The 25320-nt window shown below is 40.9% G+C and overlaps 1 protein-coding gene across 1 annotated transcript in view; it reads left to right on the top strand.

The window, feature by feature from the left end:
• The first annotated feature begins 486 nt into the window (after nucleotides 1-486).
• LOC136883245 (lysozyme 2) overlaps nucleotides 487-25320 on the top strand; it is a 73269-nt gene continuing 48435 nt past the window's right edge. Inside the window, exon 1 of the mRNA XM_068229764.1 lies at nucleotides 487-737. Within this exon, the coding sequence (XP_068085865.1) occupies nucleotides 671-737 (67 nt within the window). The 5' untranslated portion in view covers nucleotides 487-670. The remainder of the gene's footprint in view (nucleotides 738-25320) is intronic.

A 25320-nucleotide genomic window follows, 5' to 3' on the forward strand; every position in this document is an offset into this window, starting at 1 on the left:
TTAAAAGAGGAAGAAAATTTCTTTCAACGAGAAAGCAAAATTTCTATACCAACTGTAGCATTGTTTTCCTTAAGGTGACCAGTCTCCCCTTCGTTCCTCCACCTAGCGTTGGTTCAGGAGCGTAAAATTAAGCTTAATGCACGTCAGTACCTATCGCAGATAGCCAGGGGAAAAGTCGAGAAATAGTTATTATTATTAGTACTAGTGCGGATTTGCCAGCAGGAGACAGCCACCCAGATTGTAGCTATGATATGAGGGTCTTTCGTTTAGCACTACGTCACCGTCTGTCGTTCACCTTGTTGTCACCCATGGTCACTGCACATTGCATGTTAAACAGCATTCCAACGAGGATAGGTCAAGCTCATCCTAGGCTAATCGTCAGTCTTAAATGCTGACCAGGGGTGGTAAAACATTCAGAGTACACGAGAATAGACGCCAGAACAAGTTCCCAAAAAGTACTAACAATACTGCCAATAATACTGACTTCTAGAGGAAAACACAAATTCAGCTAGAATCGGTCATTGCGCTTGGGGCCTGTGTCTGGATGTTGCCTTGGCAGACCAGTCTGAGGAAAAACTCAAGTAGAACTGCTCTTGTCCAGTCCGCGCGCGAGGAGAGAGACCGCAGGCAGCTACTAGTTAACCTTCCTCAGGAGTAAACACTACACGTCATGGAGACGCCCAGAACAATTCTTGCCTCAGCGATCGGCTTGGCATTAGTCGCTGTCATCAGCTCCGGTAAGTGTTGTTTCATAATAATTACAAATTATTATTTCATATTGTTATTTTCTTCTTCGTCGTAAAATTAATGTCCCAGTCTGAGGTTTAACGAACGATTCCAACTGGCCCAGGTTCTATTGTGATTCTATCAGGCCGGATAAGTGGCTCACAAGGGAACTATGTTATTTGAAACTTGATGGGATGATCAATTAAGACATCAGAACATTCGCTATTAACATTTTATATTAATAGAAAGCACGTCTATAAGTTGTAGATACCAATATTACATACTAGTGGGTTAGTGCTTGTATAAGTGCAACAGTAGTCTCATCTACGGAGAAGAGTGGTAGCACACCTCATCTAACAAGAATAGTCTGTTATCGTTGATAAGTATTAGGGACTTAGGACACTGAAGGTCACTTTGTTTCTTCAGCCCGGGCTGAGTGGCACAGACGGTTGAAGCGCTGGCCTTCTGAGCCCAACTTGGCAGGTTCGATCCCGGCTCAGTCCGGTGGTATTTGAAGGTGCTCAAATACGTACGTCTCGCGTCGGTAGATTTTCTGGCACGTAAAAGAATTCCTGCGGGATTAAATTTCGCCACCTCCGAGTCTCCAAAAACCGTCAACAGTAGTTAGTGGAACGTAAAAACAATAAGATTATTATTTGTTTCTTCAGGCCCGGCGACATTAGAGCAGACGAGGTCTAGGCTTCTAACACCCTATTTTATCATTTCGTTTCCCTTCATTCTTTGAGAGATCGTTCGTGTTTCTCTTCTAATTTTGATAGCCATCTTCGTTATCTTCCTCATAATAATAATAATAATAATAATAATAATAATAATAATAATAATAATAATAATAATAATAATAATGTCGTGTGGTCTCTGGATAGGCCTGGTGTAGGTCTTTCGAGTTGACACCCTGTGAAGATGGGGACCTAGCAAAGATGAATTCTAATGATGAGGACGGCACACGCACCCAGCCTGCGAGCCGTCAGAATGAATCAGTGTGAAGTAAAATTCTCGATCTGGGCTGGAATCAAAGCCGGAACCACTTGAACCAAAGTCCAGTATTTAGGCAAGGAGCCGATCTTGCTCATTACTAGTGGCTAATGATCATGTTGATTTGCAGTTTATTATGACAATCACAGCAAGAATCATCACAAGTATTAGCTAATCTATATATATAAAATAAGATCTTTCTGTACCTTGCTCAAATTTTAAAAAAGGATGGTATTTCTGTATCAGTCGTGTCCACAGTAACAAGGAATACACTTTTTAATTTTCCGCAATGTCTGTCTGTATGCATGTACACGCATCACGATAAAACGGCTGAAGAGAATTTAATAAAAATCGGTATACAAAGGTCCCTACAATATAGACTATAAATAATTTTTTCCACGCCGAGTGATTCGGTGAAATGGCGTACGGCTTTAAGTGCCGGGAGTGTCCGAGGACAAGTTCGGCTCGCCAGATGCAGGTCTTTTGATTTGACTCCCGTAGGCGACCTGCGCGTCGTGATGAGGATGAAATGATGATGAAGACGACACATATACCCAGCCCCCGTGTCAGCGAACTTAACCAATTAAGGTTAAAATTCCCGACCCTGCCGGGAATCGAACCCGGGACTCCTGTGACCAAAGGCCAGCACGCTAACCATTTAGCCATGGAGCCGGACAGTGAATCGATAGTTTAGGGGAAAGCTTAAAATTTAATTCTCAAATATTTATTGTTAGTAATCTTATCTTAATGAAAATCGGTATGCAAAGTCGGGCAATAAGTCGCTATAATATAGGCCATAAATAATTGTATTCACGCTGAGTGAAATGGTAGTATAGGGAAAGGCCTAACACTTTATTCACCGGGCGAGTTGGCCATGTGTTTAGGTGTGCGCAGCTGTGAGCTCGCATCCGGGAGACAGTGGGTTCGAACCCCACTGTCGGCAGCCCTGAAGATGGTTTTCCCTGGTTTCCCATTTTCACACCAGGCAAATGCTGGGGATGTACCTTAATTAAGGCCACGGCCGCCTCCTTCCCATTCCTAGGGCTTTCCTGTCCCATCGTCACCATAAAACCTATCAGAGTCGGTGCGACGTAAAGCAACAGTAGCCAAAACAAAAAGAAACTCAAATATTTATGTTATTATTGGTCGTATCTTAATGGAAGTCGGTAGGCAAAGACGGGAAGTAATATACCCGCTCAAAGCCTGAGTCCCAACCAGCATTTATCTCAGGGGGTGTTACGGTCCGAATCTAGCGCAACTAATAAACAATAAAAAAATTATAAAGATATAAGATCTCCAAATAAATGTATGGGCGCCATCCAATTTGTACTACAGGGTTGAACGGGACACTCTAATCACTAACTTTAAGGCTCATCATGAAAAACACACAAAAATATATTAAATCAGATCAAAGGGAAAAATATGAAGGCTCCGTCCTAGGAATGGGGACGGATATTTAAACGGTCACCAAGGGTTTACTATGCTACAAGAACAAGAACCTGGAACTGTTTCCTTGCGAATGCTAAAGGAGCATTTTATTTAAGTTGAAAAATTTTACACGCAACAAAATTCGTCGACCCTTAATTTGCCGGTTATTTGGCAAACCATTCCTGAAAATATTATGTATAATATTTTACACTTTTGACCACCCATCCATTTGGGTGGTGGAACCGTTGATTTCTGAAGGTGTCCGTTCGACCCTTTTTAACACAATGACCATTGATGGTCATGAACCAATTACCTGTTGGCCAAGTGGCACGATCACATGAATCATGTCATCGTCTCCACTTTTATTGAGATGAGACCAACCCGGGATACTACAAAACTCTCCCCGGGTTCCTAACCAAGATATGCTAATCGTTAACTGAAGGAAACGACAAAGCGACTCTAAACTAATGGTCCAGATGTAGGGATTTGTCACCACATTACAAATATCAACTTAACTTATTATTTACAACATCTTGACATTATTACGTTATTTCGCCAGATGACTTCCGTAGTATCATTCAACATAATCATCCGAAATAATAATAAAAAATATTTTAATTTCATTATTATTATTATTATTATTATTATTATTATTATTATTAGTTTGAAACTTCTATATTTCATTTTCAATTACCACGACTATTATTATTATTATTATTATTATTATTATTATTATTATTATTATTATTTCGAAATTTTATATTTTAATTTCAATCTTTAGAACTTAGTCACATATGTTAACTCCCAAACATGAACCACCAAGATCCGATTTCATATCGCTCGGAACATAATAACGGTATTCGAACCCGCAACCTTATTTTCGTACTGTCGTTAATTTATGGGAACACCATGTCCTCCCAAGACAAATCTCAAGTCCCATGGCACCTCGCAGTTCGGCATCCAATCTCTACAAGTGCTAAATTATTCCTTCCATTTCATTTTGAAGTCCATTTATTCCACTGGAACTCTTCAATCATTTAATTCATTCATTAATCTTCGGTGCGTGGACTCCTGCCATTCATGACACCGAATCGGCATATTATATCGACGTAGGCATCGAGATTTATGTATTTCATCATCAGAAACAGTACCGTTCAATTCTCACCTCATGCCGGATTTTCGTCCCGCACGACTTCCATCTCAAAAATGGACTCAAACCACTCTGGCTTTCAACATCGCGTGACCATCATATACAAGTGCCTCTATCGCTTCTAAACAAGTATTTATGATTATTATGGAGTCCAAAAGGTTAAATCAACAATTAAGGTTAAAATCAAATTTACCGCCCTGAATTAAAGTCATCCACACCATATGTTATCTCGACATTGAAATTACTTTAACTTGAAATCATTCCATCAACTTAGGCCCGTGCCCTTATTCACAAAGCATTACTATAAACACGCATTTACACACTACCCATGTTCATTTATCACTCCGATACTTCTACTGATTATTATATTTCTGACCACTGGCGAAACTTCGCGGCACAAATAATCATCGATATTTACAGCCAATTCAATGGACTTCATTCCGTCCCACAACAATTAAAATCACTTGGCAACCCTTTACCTCTGGATAATCTTACAACATGCCTTAATATCTGTAAAGTTTCCGATAACTGAAAACCACATTTGAGCACTTCTAAAATGAATATTAATCTTATATTTACGTGAAACGTGCTCCATATAATTTCTAACAAATCAAGCACTTGAATAAACAAACCAACCCTACTGTACTCTATTAAATAATCAAAATTATGACGAGTGCTTGATCTAATTATGTACATATTAATTTGTCCTTTTGTCTATCTATCTCTGAATTTATACGAACCGGAAACGGGTCGTTTCACAATCAAGTTACCATTATGAAAGAATATGATTTCCTCCCACTAACGATAGCAATCTACAAATATATATTAAGGGGTACTCATCTCAGCCTGTAGTTTGCTAAACCGGACGAGGAGCCTAGCCCCATCCGGGTTTTAGCACTGCATCCTACTGGTATTCATGCCAGATTGAAGAGGTAATCCTTGACACTTTTAATTCTTACACATTTTAAATCTTATAAAAACAAAAGAAATAATCTTTGCACTTGTAATAATTTGCACTCTAACTTTCACATATAAATTTAACACTCTTGGCTTTTTATCTAACCCACTTAATGTAAATATACATTATTCGTTCTGTTCCCGGACACTAGGAACATGTAATACCTCGGCATTACTTTCAGCGGCCCGGCGCGCACTCGAATTTTCCCGTCTCACGTTCGCGTAGTTGACCAGGTATCAGTTATTAATTGACTGTTTACTTGGTGAAATTCCGTCGAACACCCACAACCGTTCTCACGTAACGTACTTCCTATTCTTGATATTGAACCTCACACTCTTATCCGTAGGTTCTGATTTAATGAGTTCTGTATATATTCGAACTCCTGCTGGTATACTGTTCAAGACTGTAATATGGACTACTTCACGTCATGGTTCACCGTGCTACGTAACATTATAACAGCTCAAACAATATTCCACGAGTGACTACACACACGTACTGGCGTAGTAACAGCATGAACAATTTATCACAAGTAAGATCCTTCCGTCTCCACGACCATATATTTATATCCGACTCCCCTCTCCTCCGAGTTCACGAGAGGTCATCTTAGGGCACGCAGTTCCAATATCCTCATACTACTATTTGCGGCCCAGCCAGTGGCTTAAACTTGGGATCCACTGATGTAATTATGTTATATTAGCCTCTATGCCAAGTCTCAAATAATATCGTTCGCTGGTAATTGATATAATCGTGAATTTAGCTCCGGTATCCCAGGCTGGGATTTCGCGCTTTTTTGTAGCGTCTCTTGCCCGCAGCCAATCAACGGATAGCGTCCATGAATTCTCAGAATTACGCCAGTCAATCTCCCTCAATGAATAACTTTTAATAACTTTTATAATATGGTTAGGCTTCTAAATTTCACATTATCTCGAATTTATAAATCACTCCTAGAAATTTAATCCGTGGAGTTAACGCTGATAGTGCCTCTTACAATACGAAGTTGTCGTACCTGGTCTGCGAATTTTACGATTGGTCCAAGCTCACGCGGGACTGAGAAGTTACATATTTTTTCTGTAAGTACCAACTTTACGTTCAGCCCTCGCTAGTACCTTGGAGATCACCTGACGTCATTTATAGGAATTCTGCACCCGACCCCATCCTGTGTGTCGCACTATAATTTTGCCCGCGGGTCTGAAACCTTTCCACTGACTTGGCAATAACTCTTGCCTGTCTCTTCCCCCTCGTCACAATTTCTGAGAATTCTAATTCTGCTGGTCATTGTATTTCTTAATCTTAGAGGCGACAGCAGTCTGTGGCAGGTTTCACAATACTATCTCGGCCTGGCCTGTACTTACAATATATAAAGTAAGATATTCATGCTTCTGAAAATTAAATATATATTCCTCAATAATTAATTACAATTGAATGACGCCTACCACACCCCCACCAGGGCGCAGTAAGTCGCTAGAATCTAGGCCATAAATAATTGTATCCATGCTGAGACAAACGGTAATTTAAGGGAAGGCCTAAACTTGATTATCAAATATTTATGTTATTTGTGGTCGTATCGATAAATACTACATAACTTAAGTTATATATTATTACATTTCCGATCATATATCTCTTATACATTGTTACCATACCGGCTATGATCACAGAGACATTCATGAATTTAGATTTTGGTTACTAAGTCCTAAGCGCCGAGTCACGAGAAAATGGGTAAACAGAATTTAATGGAAATCGGTATGTAAAGTCGGAGAATAAGGAACTGTAGTCTAGGCTATACATAATTTCATAAGACTCCCTAATATCACAGAGTCGAAAGAAAACTAAGTGTGAAGGCCTGTAATATAGAAAGCTCATAAAATTGGTCAACAATAACATTACATTGACCATTGTTTGCTGTGATGTGCTTTGTGTCTTCTGTTGCCACTCATCTCCGATAGATGGGATTCCTGCTGCGTACCGAGTATTTTTAAAATTTGCTTTACGTCGCACCGAAACAGATAGGTCTTATGGCGACAATGGGATAGGTAAGGGCTAGGAGTGTGAAGGAAGCGGCCTTGGCCTTATTTAGGGTAAAATCCTGCATTTGCCTGGCGTGAAAATGGGAAACAACGGAATACCATCTTCAGGACTGCCGACAGTGGGGTTCGAATCCACTATCTCCCGGATGCAAACTCACAGCTGCGCACCCCTAACCACATGGCCAAGTCGCCCGGTCGTACCGAGTGTAACAGCCTGCCTGAATATTGGCGGGAAGTAGCTGGGGAGTTAGGTAACTTTCTTGTTTAGCATGATAATCCTCTGGTTCATAAATTTGCTTATACTATTGGTACGTAACAAACGGGTTCATCATAGCATTCGAGCTATTCAATCCCTACTCTGAGGCAGTGTGCATATTTAACGGAATAATGGCAGAGGAGTATTCACGGCTGTCTACGGCCTGGTCATTCCAGCTCTGTAACTTTGGACTGTTAGATCGGCACTGTAGTACTGTTCGTTAAAAGTGAGAAAACGTGCGGTTTATCATTTGATCAAATATTTTGTATGATAACATTGCATTTAATCGCTACATTCTCACTGACGTTTTTATAGTGAAACATGTTGACTTCAGTTTGGTAAACCACAAGGTCAGTCTTTCTGAGAAGCCCCTAGCGAAGCACGGATACATCAACTAGTTCACTATAAAGCCGACTGAATCCCCATCGGCGATGCTCGCTTTGGTGGAATTAACAATAAAAGCTTTCTTTCTTTAATAAAAATGATATTGCTTTTACATCTTACTAACTACATTTACGGTTTTAGGAGACACCGAGGAGTTCTTTTACGTGCGGGTAAATCTATCCACACAAGGCTGACGTATTTCAGCACCTTCAAATACCACTTGATTGAGCCAGGATCGAACCTGCAAAGTTTGGGTCAGAAGGGCAGGACCTCAACCGTCTGAGCCACCTAGCCCGTTCACACTTCAGGGTGCGTCTTCCCCTCACTCACCTCTACAGCCTCAAGGGCAGTGTCCTGGAGCGTGGGACTTTTGGTCAGGGATACAGCAGGGGAGGAGGACCAGGTCGCCTCAACTTCTACGCTGAACAGGGGCCTTGTAGGAGACGAAGATTAGAAGGAATAGATAAGGAAGAGAGAACGAAGTGGCCGTAGTCTTATGTTAGGGATCATTCCGGCATTTGCTTGCAGGAGAAGTGGAAACCACGGAAAACGACTCGGGAATCCAACCCCGCTACTACTCAGTTGACCTCCCGAGGCCGAGTAGATCCCGTTCCTGTCCTCGTAACACTTATCAAATTTCGTTGTAGAACCGGCAGTCGAACCCGGGCCTCGAGGAGGTGGCAGCTAATCACGCTAACCACTACACTAAAGAGGAGGACCAGTATGATAATTATCATTAATTGATGCCTTACCAAAGTTTCATTGAAATCTATCCGTTCCAACCCAAAACAGTTCTATTGGCAGACAGCAGAAGCACTGACTTTCTGAGCCCAATTTGCCGGGTTTGATCCTGGCTCAGTTCAGTGGTATTGAAACTTTCTCAAAGATATTCGTGTCAGTAGATTTACTGGTAAGTGCAAGAACCCATGCGGCATAAATACAAGACCGTCAGCGTCTCTGAAAACGGTAAAAGTAGTTAGCTTGGACGAAAAATTACACAAGCATACATACATACAGGGCGGTAGCAGCCTTTCGGTAGTTGCAAGGGCGGCAGTCTGCATGATTGACTGATACGGCCTTGTAATAATACTCAACATGGCTTAGCTGTGTTGATACTGCTACACGGCTGAAAGCAACGGGAAACTACAGCCGTAACTAACTCCCGAGGACATGCAGCTCTCTCTGTATGAATGATTTACTGATGATGGCTTCCTCCCGGGTAAAATATTCCGGAGGTAAACTAGTCCCCCATTCGGATCTCCGGCTGGGGACTACACGAGAGGGGGCGATCATCAGGAAGATGGATACTGACATTCTGCGAGTCGGAGCGTGGAATGTTAGAAGTTTGAATCGTTGTGGTAGGTTAGAGAATCTGAAAAGGGAGATGGATAGGCTAAAGTTAGATGTAGTTGGCATAAGTGAAGTACGTTGGCAGGAAGAACAAGATTTTTGGTCAGGCGACTACCGAATTATCAACACAAAATCAAACAGAGGAAATGCAGGAGTTGGTTTAATAATGAATAAGAAAATAGGGCAGCGGGTAAGCTACTACGACCAGCATAGTGAAAGAATTATTGTCGTCAAGATAGACACCAAACCAATGCCCACCACAATAGTGCAGGTCTATATGCCTACTAGTTCAGCGGATGATGAAGAAATCGAAAGAATATATGAGGAGATAGAAGATTTAATACAATATGTAAAAGGTGACGAGAATCTAATTGTGATGGGAGACTGGAATGCAGTGGTAGGCCAAGGAAGAGAAGGTATTACAGTAGGAGAATTTGGATTGGGACAAAGAAACGAAAGAGGAAGTCGTCTGGTTGAATTATGCACTGATCATAATTTAGTCCTTGCCAATACTTGGTTCAAACACCACAAACGACGGCTGTATACGTGGACGAGACCTGGAGACACTGGAAGGTATTAAATAGACTTCATTATGATTAGGCAGAGATTCAGAAACCAGGTGTTGGATTGCAAAACTTTCCCAGGAGCAGACATGGACTCTGACCACAACTTGTTGGTCATGAAATGCCATCTGAAGTTGAAGAAATTGAAGAAAGGAAAGAATGCAAAAAGATGGGATCTAGACAAGTTGAAAGAAAAGAATGTGAGGGATTGTTTCAAGGAACATGTTGCACAAGGACTAAATGAAAAGGCTGAAGGAAACACTATAGAGGAAGAGTGGAGAGTCATGAAAAATGAAGTCAGTAGGGCTGCTGAAGAAATGTTAGGAAGGAAGAAAGGATCAACTAAGAATCAGTGGATAACTCAGGAGATACTAGACCTGATTGATGAACGACGAAAATACAAGAATGCTAGAAATGAAGAGGGCAGAAAAGAATACAGGCGATTAAAGAATGAAGTGGATAGAAAGTGCAAGGTAGCTAAGGAGGAATGGCTGAAAGGAGAAATGCAAGGATGTCGAAGGCTGTATGGTCCTGGGAAAGGTAGATGCTGCATACAGGAAAATCAAGGAAACCTTTGGAGAAAGGAAATCTAGGTGTATGAATATTAAGAGCTCAGATGGAAAACCACTTCTAGGGAAAGAAGACAAGGCAGAAAGATGGCAGGAGCATATCCAACAGTTGTATCAAGGTAAAGATGTAGATAATTTGGTTCTGGAACATGAAGAGGCTGTTGATGCTGATGAAATGGGAGACCCAATTTTGAGGTCAGAATTTGACAGAGCTGTGAGTGACCTCAATAGGAACAAGGCACCTGGAATTGATGACATTCCCTCTGAATTACTGACTGCCTTAGGAGAAACCAGCATGGCAAGGTTATTTCATTTAGTGTGCAAGATGTATGAGACAGGAGAAGTCCCATCCGATTTTCGGAAGAATGTTGTTATACCTATTCCCAAGAAAGCCGGTGCTGACAGGTGTGAAAACTACCGCACCATTAGTTTAGTATCTCATGCCTGCAAAATTTTAACACGTATTATTTACAGAAGAATGGAAAAACAAGTTGAAGCTGAGTTGGGAGAAGATCAATTTGGCTTCAGAAGAAATGTAGGAACACGTGAAGCTATCCTGACTTTACGTCTGATCTTAGAGGATCGAATCAAGAAGGACAAGCCCACGTACATGACATTCGTAGATCTAGAAAAGGCATTCGATAATGTTGATTGGACCAAGCTATTTATGATTCTGAAGATGATAGGGATCAGATACCGAGAACGAAGAATTATCTACAATCTGTATAAAAATCAGTCTGCAGATATAAGAATCGAGGGCTTTGAAAAAGAAGCAGCAATGCAGAAAGGAGTGAGGCAAGGCTGCAGTTTGTCCCCTCTCCTTTTCAATGTTTACATAGAACAGGCAGTAAAGGAAATCAAAGAGAAATTTGGAAAGGGAATCACAGTCCAAGGAGAGGAAATCAAAACCTTGAGATTTGCCGATGATATTGTTATTTTATCTGAGACTGCAGAAGATCTTGAGAAGTTGCTGAATGGTATGGATGAAGTCTTGGTTAAGGAGTACAAGATGAAAATAAATAAGTCCAAAACAAAAGTAATGGAGTGCAGTCGAACGAAGGCAGGTGATGCAGGAAATATTAGATTAGGAAATGAAGTCTTAAAGGAAGTAGATGTATATTGTTACTTGGGTAGTAAAATAACTAACGATGGCAGAAGTAAGGAGGACATAAAATGCAGACTAGCACAAGCAAGGAAGAGCTTTCTTAAGAAAAGAAATTTGCTCACTTCAAACATTGATATCGGAATTAGAAAGATGTTTTTGAAGACTTTCGGGTGGAGCGTGGCATTGTATGGAAGTGAAACATGGACGATAACTAGCTCAGAAAGAAAGAGAATAGAAGCTTTTGAAATGTGGTGTTACAGAAGAATGCTGAAGGTGAGATGGATAGATCGAATCACGAATGAAGAGATCCTGAATCGAATTGGTGAGAGGAGATCGATTTTGATAAATTTGACGAGAAGAAGTGATAGAATGACAGGACACATCTTAAGACACCCAGGACTTGTTCAGTTGATTTTTGAAGGAAGTGTAGGGGGTAAGAACGGTAGGGGTAGACCAAGGTATGAATATGACAAACAGATTAGAGCAGATGTAGGATGCAATAGTTACGTAGAAATGAAAAGGTTAGCACAGGATAGGGTGGCATGGAGAGCTGCATCAAACCAGTCTATGGACTGATGACTCAAACAACAACAACATACATCATCATTATAGACCGTTATGCCCTTCAGCGTTCAGTCTGCAAGCCTCTGTGAATTCACTAAATGTCGCCAAAATCCTTTGCTGTATTTGCAACTAGTGCTGTGGCCTCACTAAGGTCTATACCTCTTATCTTTAAATCGTTAGAAACTGAGTCTAACCATCGTCGTCTTGGTCTCGTCTACTTCTCTTCCCCTCCGTAATAGAGACCATTATTCTCCTATGTAGCCTATCCTCCCCCATTCGCCTCACATGACCCCACCACCGAAGCCGGTTTATATGTACAGATTCACCCATCCAGTTAATTCCTAACTTAGCCTTTATATCCTCATTCCGCGTACCCTCCTGCCATTGTTCACACCTGTTTGTACCAGCAATCATTCGTGCTAATTTCATGTCTATTACTTCTAACTTATGAATAAGGTACGCTGAGTCCACCCAGCTTTCGCTCCCGTAAAGCAAATTTGGGCTGAAAACAGACCGATGTAAAGATACTTTCGTCCGGTAACTGACTTCCTTCTTACAGAATACTGTTGATCGCAACTGCGAACTCAGTGCATTAGCTTTACTACACCTTGATTCAATATCACTAACTATATTACCATCCTAAGAGAACACACATCACGTACATGGCATTTCTACTTTTAGGAGAGGCTTTTGATAATGATGATTGGACGAAACTACATACATACATACATACATACATACATACATACATACATACATACATACATACATACATACATACATACATACATACATACATATCTGTATTGCCCACCCTAGTGTACACCATCGGCTTACAGGCAATAAAGACAGACAGAGCGAAACAAAGGAAAACAAGCAATAATAGCAACTACATCTCTCTTAAAACTACTTAACTACATTTACTACCTCTACATCTACTCAGTATCATCCCACACGTACGCGGATAGCCAGCACACATGCAGGACGATACCGCACTACTAACTACCCAAAGCCCAACCCCTGACTACCACCTAAAAAAATAATATTAAAAAAAATTAATTAGACTGGTCGCTGCAACAGCCCTGGCATGGAACACACGCCCCCCAACCCGTCTACAGCAGCCACCAGCCTTGCCACGTGAGAACTGGTATCGTATCTCACCGACCCTCGCTGACAAACACTGTGTTCCTTTCCTTATCATGTGTTACAAGCCACCCTGGCTGAAACCAGACCCAACAGGTGGCCTGCAACACACTTCCGCTATGTACGTCACACATACTCTTGACCATTGTCAGCACACTACCTTCCCTATCCTTTTCATTTCCGTGCAGACATGCTCAAGTCTAACTTCTTTGGAGTGGGGTCAAGTCCCCACCCCTCCCTCTTCCCTTGATACGACACCCTCACCTCTCACGCACTACTCCCGCTCTCTACATCTCACCTTATAAAACTTAAGACTTAAACATCAGCTAACAACCATTTAAAATCCCTCATCAACGCACCTAAAACAATTAACACTTTTTTTTTACACAGACAAGCTTTTTTCATTCGAAGTCCATTAGTTCACTCAGTCTTCTCCACCTACCGCACCACACTTCATATATCAAACCGACTCACCTTATTAAGCTTCAGACTTAAACATCAACTAACAATCATTTTATATCGCACTTAAAACAATTTGACTTTTTTTTAACATTTCACTTACACACAAACAAACAGTTTCCATTCAAAATCCATTAGTTCACTCCGTCTTCTCAGTCTACAACACCTCAATTACATCAAACTGTTAGATCCCATTTCTTCCATCCTATTAAACTTAATACATAAACATCAAGAATCCCTCAATTTTACACCCCTCATCAAGGCATCTACACCATTTAAATTTTTTAAATTTTTTTTATGACCTACTTTCATAATTTCCATACTGCCAACATTTTCTCCTTAACTACATTCCCACTTAATCTATCACAATTCTATCACATATACCTTCTTTATACTCCCTCCTCACACAAATACACTTAAACAATCCATTTTTTTTTCACTCCTCATTTACATACCAACAGACAGTACTCCATTCCAAGTCCATTAGTTCACTCAGTTAACTCGCTTTTTTTTTTACTTCCACCTAAGCTTTACACTACCCTCAAACCTACTCAACCTCCCCTTTTCTCAACGCTTACCTAATTTTCTCAGGCTTTCCCTTTGCCCCAGGCGGATCACCTTTCCACAGGGCAAGGTGTTCTCCCCCTTTACCCTAACACTACAGCCCCTTCATTTGATATCATGATTACCATGATACCCTTCCCGCATTTGCTCAGGGCGGATATCCATTCCTCTGAGCAGAATGCCTTCCCCCTTTCTCCCTCAGCACGAACCACATTATCTGCACAACCCCTGTCACTCCCTCAATTTCTTTATAAATATAGCTCTGGCCACATTTAAGAATTTCGCTATATTCGTTCCTTTCTCCCACTCTCTACATAACCAAGATGTTATCTTATAGCTTTCCCCTACCATATGCAGCTCCTTCTTACTTAGTAGTTTGATCTTTACCTACCTACCTACCTACCCACCCCCTATTCCTCGGTACACCCAATACCCACCAATACAAACCTCTCTTATCCCTTCTACCCTCAAACTCCGTTTTCGGGTTTATTACTTCCACCAATTTATTTAATACTGATAAAGAGACTCTCTCTCTACATTCCCCTATTAAGCTCTGTCTTTCAATATCTAGTAGTCTTCCCTTTATCCTTTCCCATACCCTACCATCCCCCCAGACCTCTCCATATACCCTAATCCAATCTTTTGTAACCATTTTTTGCACTTATTCACCCAGTAACCTTCATTCGTCATACCTTTCTGAAAATTTAACGTTTCTTGTACTAACGCCCCACCCTTCCCTTCCTCCAATCTAATCCAGTACTTGAACACCCTCTTAGCTATTTCAACCTCTATCGATTGTTTACAGACTAATCTGGCCCCGGCATTGGCTGTACAATTCGGTAGGTCCATCATGATCTTGCTAAATTTCGCCACCGCCTGGTTTAGTTCACTTCTGTCTTCCTCCATTCCCCATACTTCAACCCCAAATAGCATTTTGCCCATTACCAGTGATTTAAACACCGTTTTCTGAATTTTGTATTTAACGTCTGGAAATTTCTTTTCTAATACTCCTACTACCGCAAGCGCTCCTCTTCCTTTAAGTTTTGCCTTCTTACACTGATTTTTCCAAGAAACATTCTTACTAATGATTACACCTAGGTACTCAATTTATCCCCCTGGTTTAATTTCTTCCTGCTCCAGCCTCCAGACTTCCTTATTCTTTCTCCCACCCCTTTTCCTACACACCATTATCTGAGTCTTTCTTACATTTACTCTGAGAGACCATTTCCTAGTATATTCAACTACCTTGTCCAACCCTTTTTGCAACCCATTTTCCGTCAAAGCCAAAATCAATAGGTCATCCGCGAATAGCAACCCCGGAACCTCCATTTTCCCTACCCAAGGGCATTGCCATGCGTCTCCACCATGACCCTCTAAAATATTATTTATAAATAATATAAATAATATTGGGGATAGCTTACATCCCTGTCTCACCCCGCTTTTTGATTCAAAACACTTACTCAACCTTCTATCCTGCAATTTAATCATCACAAACACTTCCTCATAAATAGTTTCAATTGCCACCCTCATTTTTTTCGACATTCCAACCTCCCCTAATCTCAAAAATAGCGCCTCCCTACTGACCGTATCAAAGGCTTTTTCTAAGTCAATCGCTGCTATAAATAATTTACGCCCTGCTATCCTCACATACTTTGTAATCAAAGTGTCCAGAATCCAAACATTATCAACTGTCTTACGTCCTTTCCTAAATCCGTTTTGGAACTCAGATATCCTACCGTACTGTTCCGCCCAATTTGTTATCCTATTCGCCAAAACTCCTGTGTACACCTTTGACAGCGAGTCTAGGAGAGTAATTCCTCTATAGTTGTTTGGATCACTACTAGCTCCTTTATTTTTATAAATAGGGCATAATACCCCCTTCCTCCATTCTCTAGGAAATTTCCCCGTTTCCAGCAACCTATTAAATAATTTCACAATCCCTCTCAACATCGGTTCATTTGCCCCTACCTCTTTCCATACACTATTGGAAATACCATTCACACCTCCTGCAGCCTTGAGTCTAGCATTTTTTAATACTGTAATTACCTCCTGCCTTGTTATCTCCCCATCCAATATTGTAATGCCTACTTCCAGTTCCCTTCCAATTTGTGACTTGTCTATTTCTCTACCCAATTTCCTCTCCCCTTCTAAAAGCCTTTTAAAATGCCTAACCCACTCGTTTTCTCCTATTTTATCCCCCTTCCCCTCCGGTTTCGTTCTTCTGATCTTGTTCATTGACTCCCAAATCCTCTCAAATTTCTTCTCTCTACAATATATATTTATTTTTTCAGCTTCCGCCTCCTTCCATCCCCTTTTCTTCTCATTCAATACCTCCTTATATTCCCTTCTCAATTTACAACATTCCTTCCTTTTTTCTTGCACACCCTCCTTCCTAAACTCCGCTAGGGCTCTCATTACAACCTCACGTTTTCTCCTACAGTCTTCATCAATCCATCCATTCATTTTATTCTTTTTTCCCTCTACCCTTCTCCTCACTTTCTTCTCCACCCTCCATACAGGGAGTTCAATTAATTTTAGCACGTTATCCATATCATTCCCTTCTACCGCCCTTTCAATTCCTACCCTTAATATATCTCCCTCCTCTTTCAAATGCCGTCTTAATTTCTCTTTAGTATTATCATCCCATACATACTTCCATCCTCCATTCCTATACCTCTCCTTACTTTCCTCCATCTTTCCCTTCTCATCAGCGACCAACGTTCTCAATTTTATTTTGATAGGCATATGTTCTGTCAACCCATATTCTAACACCTCAAAACTTATTATTCTCCTTAACGCTATCTCAGAGCTTATTCCTATGTCCACCACACTCCCTCCATTTGTTGTAATATACGTCAAATCTCCCACACTATCCGCCTTCATCCACCCATTTAAAATAAATAAATGTTCTAGAGCACATAACTCTAATACCTTTCTCCATAACTATTTACAACATTATCCTTACTCTTCCTTTGCAGTACCCCGTCTACTTCTACTTCTTTCCCGTATACCGGTACTCTATTGCTCACTCTCGCATTCCAATCCCCCAATAAAATAATCCCATCTTCTACATACATTCCTTTAATTGTGTTTATTTCTTCAATCAGTTCGTCAAAAAAATGTTTATTTGCATACACTGAATCGCTCGGATGGTTATAAAGCAGTGCCAGACAAATTGCTTCCGCTGCCCCCTTCCCCATTTTTACTCTCAACCACACTACCCCTTCTACCCTAGTCTGTAACGTCTCCACCCATTCAGCTATCTCATTTCTTATTAACACTACTATGCCCCCTGGGTTTCGGCCCCTCTTCCCTATTTTTTTCCTTAACACGTTAACTACTCTATAACCGTCCCATGTAATTTCAACCCCCTTCCCTAACCACGTCTCTACTAGAGCAATAATCTCAAAATCTTTCACTAAATCCACAATTTCCTTATTCCCTAACTTCCCCATCAACCCCTCAATATTCAGCATCCCTATCACCATATCTAGTTATTTATTTCCTCCCCCTCCCTCCCTATACTTCTGCATTTCACCACTTCCCCCCTTACTTCTCGTGATTCTTCCTTTTGGCTCCACCCCATCCCTCTCTTTCTTCTCACCCCCATCCTTCCCCTTTTCCGTGCCAGAGCCTTTTTTCCCACCCCATAGATCTTTTAAACTTAAGGATCTCGCCTTATTTAACGCCTGCTTTCTCTCCAGGTTTATTTCTGCATTATTCCTATTCGGGGAGGTTGAGTTACTACCCTGACTCCTTTCCCTTCCCGTCACCTCTTCACTACCTGTATCCACTTCACTCCGGTCTAGTGTCCTACTTGTTGATTCACTCCTTCCTGGGCTGTTCTGACTCACCAAGGACTCTGCTGTCTTCGCTACCTGCCCGCTGACACCGCAGTCCCCTCTTCTCTCTTCCTTCTCCGTACTGATGTCGCCCTGCTCTCGATTTCTGCAACTCATTTCCTCCTCACCTTTTTTCCATCCTCAGCAGTTCCTCCTGTGTCCACGATCGCGACCAATTTCTGCCTGAAGTAACCAGACACCTCCCCACTATCTTGACTCGCAATCCCTGCGCTCTAGCACGCCACATATGCCGCTTATAGACATCCGACCACATCCTGTCTTCTTTCTTTATCTCAGCCTTCAAATAAATGTTCGATCCTTTCAAATTTCCAGCATTCCTCAGAAGTATATCAGCCATCAGGGTTGATATTAATCTTAACTTCACCGGCCTATGTCCCTTGTTCCTTCCCACTCTATATATATCATCTATATCAACTTCAGAAAAGTTTATCTTCATTTTGTTCGAAACTATGTCCACCACTTTCAATACTAATTCCACTTTTGATTCTGTTCCTTCCTCAGGTACACCATACACAAACACATTTTTTCTTGCTGATTCGTTCCTCGCTAACCTCACTTCTCTCTTCATTGCTGTTAATTCCTCTTCCAGTACCACCACCTTCTTTTTCAAGCTCCCTACCTCATCTTCTATCTCCGCTAACTTGTCATTTACACCTCCAATTTCTTCTTTTATAAAACTTTTTAAGTCCTTCACCTCCTTCATTTGAGTTGCCTGGTGTTCTTGCATCATTTCCTTAATTTCTTCTCCTTTGCTTGCTTCCTTCACCACTCTCTTGATCTCTTCAAGCTCCTCCCAGCCGAACGGTCCCTGGTTTGGACCCGGATTTTTTTCTATACCTCCTACCACCAGCAGCGTCGCAATAACCGTCGCACACAACATAATCTCCAACAGTCCTTTATAACCACTAATTTCTCTTCCTCTCTCAACTCCACCTTCCTTCCAACACTGCCTTGCACCATGCCATCTTCCAATTCTTAGCCTGTATTGCTGTATCGTTATTCCCATATTGCGCACCTCAGCTCATTCACACGTCCGCACTTCCCGATGTCTCGCTCGTGACTACGAAACTATATGAGATTGTGAACGTGATCGGGATAACATGCCGAGAAAGAAGGATGATCTACATTTTGTACAAGAATCAGTCTGCAGTGATAAGAATCGAAGGGTATGAAAAAGCAGCAGCAATTCAGAAAGAAGTGAGGCAAGACTACTGTTTGTACCCTCTCCTTTACAATGTTTACATAGAGTAGGAGATAAAGGAAATCAAAGAGGAATTTGGAAAGAGAAGCACAATCCAAGGAGAGGAAATAAAAATTCTGAGATTTGCCAATGATATTGTTATTCTATCTGAGACTATGGAAGATCTGAAAAAAATACTCATTGGTATGGACACAGCTTTGGAGAAGCAGTCCAAGATGAAAAGATACAAATCCAAAAGAAGGGTAATGGAGTGCAGTCGAACGAAGTCAGGTGTTGCAGGAAATATTACATTAGGAAATGAAGTCTTAAAGGAAGTAAATGAATATTGTTGCTTGGGTGGTAAATAACTAGCGATGGCAGAAGTAAGGAGGGCATAACATTCAGACTAGCACATGCAAGAAAGGCCTTTTTAAGGAAATAAATTTGCTCACTTCGAACATTGATATAGGAATTAGAAATATGTTTTTGAAGACTTTCGTCTGGAGCGTTGCATTGTATGGACGTGAAACATGGACGATAACTAGTTCAGCAAGAAAGAGAATGGAAGCTTTTGAAATGTGGTGTTACATAAGAATTCTGAGGGTGAGATCGATAGATCGAACCACGAATGAACAGATACTGAGTCAAACTCTTGAGAGGAGATCGATTTGGCTAAATTTGATCCAAAGAAGAGACACATCTTAAGACACTCAGGATTTATTCAATTGGTTTTTAAGGCCTCTATAGGTGGTAATGGCAGTAGAGGTAGACCAAGGTATGAATATGACAAGCAGATTAGAGAAGATGTAGGATGCAGCAGTTACGTAGAAATGAAAAGGTTAGCACAGGATAGGGTGGCATGGAATGCTGCATCAAACCAATCTATAACCCAAACAACAACACAAGCAAAAGAAAATGAATCTTATCGTACCGTACTGCAGGGATGTATGTTCTGCGTGTCGTATTTGAGCACTCCTACGGTGTACTACATTAAGCCTCATTTTCCTTTACACCGTCACGTAGGTAAATCAACACAACGAAAATAGTTCTGATGGACTGCATGTCCATAAGTGGCTCGGAGGCGTGACCAGTCTTAAGGGAAGTAATGGATAGGAAGGAGTATTGTGACGTACGAGGAATTATTTCTTCACCGAGGACTTCTGCTGCTTCAATGCGGCTCTTCTCCTGTTTCCTTAGTGTCCAGCGTTCATACAAATAAGTAAATAAATAGATAAATATAGCACGAAATTTTTCCTGCTGTTTGACCTAATGTTTCCAGGCTATTTACGAAGTCCTCCTCAAGTTTGATTTCCAACTCTTACAGTAATTCAGTTGTTCGATTCCTTTCCTCTGTGTAATTCACCTTTTCACGTTATTCCTTTTTATAAAATGGTGTTTACTTCTCTCTTTCATGCCGTTACATACTCCCCTGCCTCCCTTATTCCATCAGAATGTCTTTTATTGCAGGCTTCACACACCGTTTTTTAAAATAAAACTTGCTTCTAGGCTAAATCTTATATTGTCTTCCTGTTTGCCATTCATTCTATTCATAGCCTAATTCTCTCGATAACATGAAGATTCATGCAAGACTTTTAGTTAGAGTCACCGTGGGAAAACTGCTCCCTGGCCGTTGAATCTTGCTACTTCCAGTGAAGTACCCAACAATATAACAAATACACATCTGGGAAAAGGCCATAGTTTGTGTTGATATGATTGTAACCTGTGCTTTCCTAGCCAACATGACTTTCCTTTGGAAATGCAGCCTTTGGAATGTTAAATCTTGCTACGACATGTCGCGGCATGGGTATAGTGTAACTTGCTAACATTGTCTATACACGACAGAATTTACTTTGATAGGTCCCCGGTATACTTTTATAAATAAAAATCTGACTAAATAAAGTATATAAGTGAAATGTCCGTGATATGGGTGCTAGAGTTCACCTCGAATTTTAACAGAGCATCATAATCCTGTCTCCCAGGGGGTGTACTTAAGGCTGCGTACTGGTACATCTGCTTCGGGCCTTACCTAACCCTCTGAATAAGACTAACGAGGTAGGAACTGCAATACGTTCTCCAACAACTTGTCCAGTAGTTGAAATTAAACTATTTATATTCTGAACTAACCATAATCTGTAAATTAGCCCTTCATCAACAAATGACAAATACAAAATAGAAACACACTGCTAGAAACTCCCCACATGCATTCAATAATCATTGAATTAAAAAAATTAGAAATGACAGCGAGGACTGTACTACCATTTATAGTGAGTCCGATGTCCATTAGTTACAATATATAGCCTTCACTGGTTCTGTGTATCAACACAAACTGCCGTCACTCACCATCATCACTTTGATACTGTGCCTCTTTAAACAATGACACGAACACTTGGTTTTAGAAAGACATCCACTTGCATAAACACACGCTGTTGGTCTATGCCTTGAAACCGGACCATAGATTACCGAAAGCTTCCATGAGATAAGGAAAACCAAGTCCATGTGCTAGATCAGTACCTCAGCACAAGAAACAAGTAAACAATAATCAACCGTATTCTTGTTAATGTTCACAGTGATGGTCCTTCGTAACTTGTTCGCTTGGCTTGCGTCCTCCTACCGTATAAATAGACTTCCACCTCCCCAGTCCATCTCGATCTCCTCAAGCTTTTGCCGGCCTGTCTATCCAGTCAAGAGCGAGAGATATCCCACGCTACTGTAAGATGTGGCTATCTCACGACGACCTACGGGTTCGTCGCTATTTACGGGGCTGACTTCGGATATCCATGTGTCATGACGTGGACTCACCGTATGACTCACCAAACTTTCCCTTGGATGTTTTTCCAAACTTGGAAATAGCTGTGAATTTCCCAAAGCTTGTACAAACTAAATGACTAATATCTGACATGAAATGCCTTTGCTGGCGAGATGTAATGTTTACAGTGCACTATGTCTTCTGGTATGGGCTATATCAAATTTGTTACTTTCATTGACCTGTCTCAGTCTCATCCTTGGCTTTGACAACATGAAAGTGACTAAGGTATGAGTGATGCTGGTAATACCATTGCTTATGCAGCCAGTCCCTGTTATGAATGGTGTGAAAATATCGCTCATAGGGTCGGTTGGTGCATGCATTTCAGTGGGCTTGGCAGACTGATATGTAATAGCAGCGGCTGGCTCGGCGAGGAAAGCAACGGGAAACTACCTCACTCCTCATTTCTACAGTACGCCTCTTCAGTGACGCCTAGGCTATTTATGACAGCTGTTGGCGGAGTTCCAGAGGATTAAACCAGCCTTCGGGCTGAATACCCAACATCTGACATGAAGACCTTCCAACTTCAAATATTCTTACTTTAATACACCAATGAAATACTACTACTACTACTACTACTACTACTACTACTACTACTACTACTACTACTAATAATAATAATAATAATAATAAAGATAATTATCACAACAATAATATTAAATACAGTACGGGGGTGTGATATATGCACCATCACACTGGTCAAAATCCGTGATAAATATCATGGTTTCTTCTTCTAACAGAACGAATTGGCCGTGCCGTTAGGGGCGCGCAGCTGTGAGCTTGAATCCGGGAGACAATGGGTTTGAACCCCACTTACGGCAGCCCTGAAGGTGGTTTCCAGCGGTTTTCCATTTTCATACCAGAAAAATGCTGGGGATGTAGAGTTGCTATAGTAGCCTCAATTTATAAAGGTAAGGGTGATAGACATAAAGCTGAAAATTACGGGCCAGTCAGTTTGACATGCATTGTATGTAAGCTTTGGGAAGGCATTCTTTCTGATTATATTAGACATGTTTGAGAATTAATAACTGGTTCGATAGAAGGCAGTTCGGTTTTCGGAAAGGTTATTCCACTGAAGCTCAACTTACAGGATTCCAGCAAGGTATAGCAGATATCTTGATTCAGGAGGTCAAATGGACTGTATCGCGATTGATCTATCTAAAGCATTTGATAGGGTGGATCATTGGAGACTACTGGCAAAAATGAGTGCAATTTTAATACTAGACAAAGGAGTGACTGAATGGGTTGCTATATTTCTAGAAAACAGATATCAGAGAATTAGAGTAGGCGAAGCTTTATCTGACCCTGTAATAATTAAGAGGAGAATTACTCAAGCCAGTATTATTGGACCTTTATGTTTTCTTATATCTAAAAATTAAATGAGTAACGATGTGGAATCAGAGATACCGGTAAGGTTTTTTGTGGATGATATTGTTCTGTAAAGAGTAATAAATAAGTTACAAGATTGTGAGCAACTGCAAAATGACCTCGATAATGTTGTGAGGTGGACAGTTGGCAATGGTATGATGATAAACGGGGTTAAAAGTCAGGTTGTGAGTTTCACAAATAGGAAGAGTCCTCTCACTTTTAATTATGCGTTGATGGGGTTAGAGTTCCCTATGGGTATCACTGTATCTATGTGTTAATAAAAGAATGATGTGCCTTGGGATTATGACATAAATGGGTTTGTAAATAAAGGATACAGATCTCTGCACATGGTTAATGAGGGCATTTAGGGGTTGTTGTAAGGATGTAAAGGAAAGAGCACAAAGTCTCTAGTAAGACCCCAACTAGAGTATGGTTCTAGTGTATGGGACGCTCACCAGGATTACTTGATTCAAGAACAGGAAAAAATCCAAGAAAAGCAGCTCGATTTGTTCTGGGTGATTTCCGACAAAAGAGTAGCGTTACAAAAATGTTGCCAAGTTTGGGCCGGGAAGAATTGGGAGAAAGGAGACGAGCTGCTCGACAAAGTGGTATGTTCCGAGCTGTCAGTGGAGAGATGGCGTGGAATGACGTTAGAAGACGAATAAGTTTATATGGTGGCTTTAAAAGTAGAAAGGATCACAATATTGAACCCGAGTGACTTAGGCCCATAGTCAGTCATGATTTGATTGATAAAATAATATATGGTACATTTATTGAAATACAGAAGTATAGTTGAAAATATTTCGTTTATGTAATGTCGAAATAGGAGCGAAGGAAGGACGACAGACTGGAGCCTGACGGATTAGCTCGACACAACAAATTTTAGCTACTTCACAGCAGGGGATCTCATTAGTTGGCGAACAAGGAAATACAGAGTCCACAAATAAGTCTTGGTCAGAAAGAGAAGGGGAGAGTGAACACAAAGGAAGCTCGCTACATGAGTAATACGTTGGGATATTTTTGGCGAACGGAGATTCCGGTGACGTCGTGGAAAATTACAGCGGCTGCCAGTACATTCGCTAGCCTAGGTTCGGGCAGGTGGAGATTTAAATCACGTGACCGCTTGCCGGCCAATCGTAAAAATTTGATGGAAGACTCAGGGATACCATCTTAAGGAATGATGGATGAGATATTCTCGTAACTTCAAAATTAATCAGTAATAAATTATTATGAGTACACGGATCGATGTAATGAATTTATTAGATGTCACGCATGGAAAAATAATCAATAATTATTGGCAAATTAAATAAATTGAAGGCTGGATTTCTTGGAAACCAGACAGCTTGAATGTCATTGGCTGGACGAAGACCACGTTGTGAGGGACGCTTCCAAAGGCGCGAAATGTGAGGAGCTAAATCCACCCGTATCTCCTAAATCTGTGATCACCAGGAGTTCATATTTAATCCAGCAGATATGCTAGCGGAGTGGATTAATTTGATGTAAATTTTAACGTCCAATTCGGAGTGCAAGTACCGATATTAAAAATCCACCCCCTCCCTCAGGGGTATGACGTCAATGAATCCGCGGGAGAAAGCTTCATCCATATATACGGGACAAGGGATCCTCGCCAACACACTTGAACTGAATCTCTGGAGCTGAACTGTCGGTCGCAGCTAACTTCGAATTTTACGGGCATACAGTAACTCAACATTTAATGGCGCGAGCATCCGCCAGTGTTAGTAAAATGTGATCGCGCTCAAGCAACATGAACTGGAAATAGTTAACGTAGGACAGTGTTTGTCAGTTATAAATATCAGTGAAGTAAATTAATTGCACTGCAAGAGAGTAATATAAATTGTACCACAATAAG

Source organism: Anabrus simplex, chromosome 1, assembly GCF_040414725.1.
Source record: "Anabrus simplex isolate iqAnaSimp1 chromosome 1, ASM4041472v1, whole genome shotgun sequence".
Taxonomy (NCBI): Eukaryota; Metazoa; Arthropoda; class Insecta; order Orthoptera; family Tettigoniidae; genus Anabrus; species Anabrus simplex.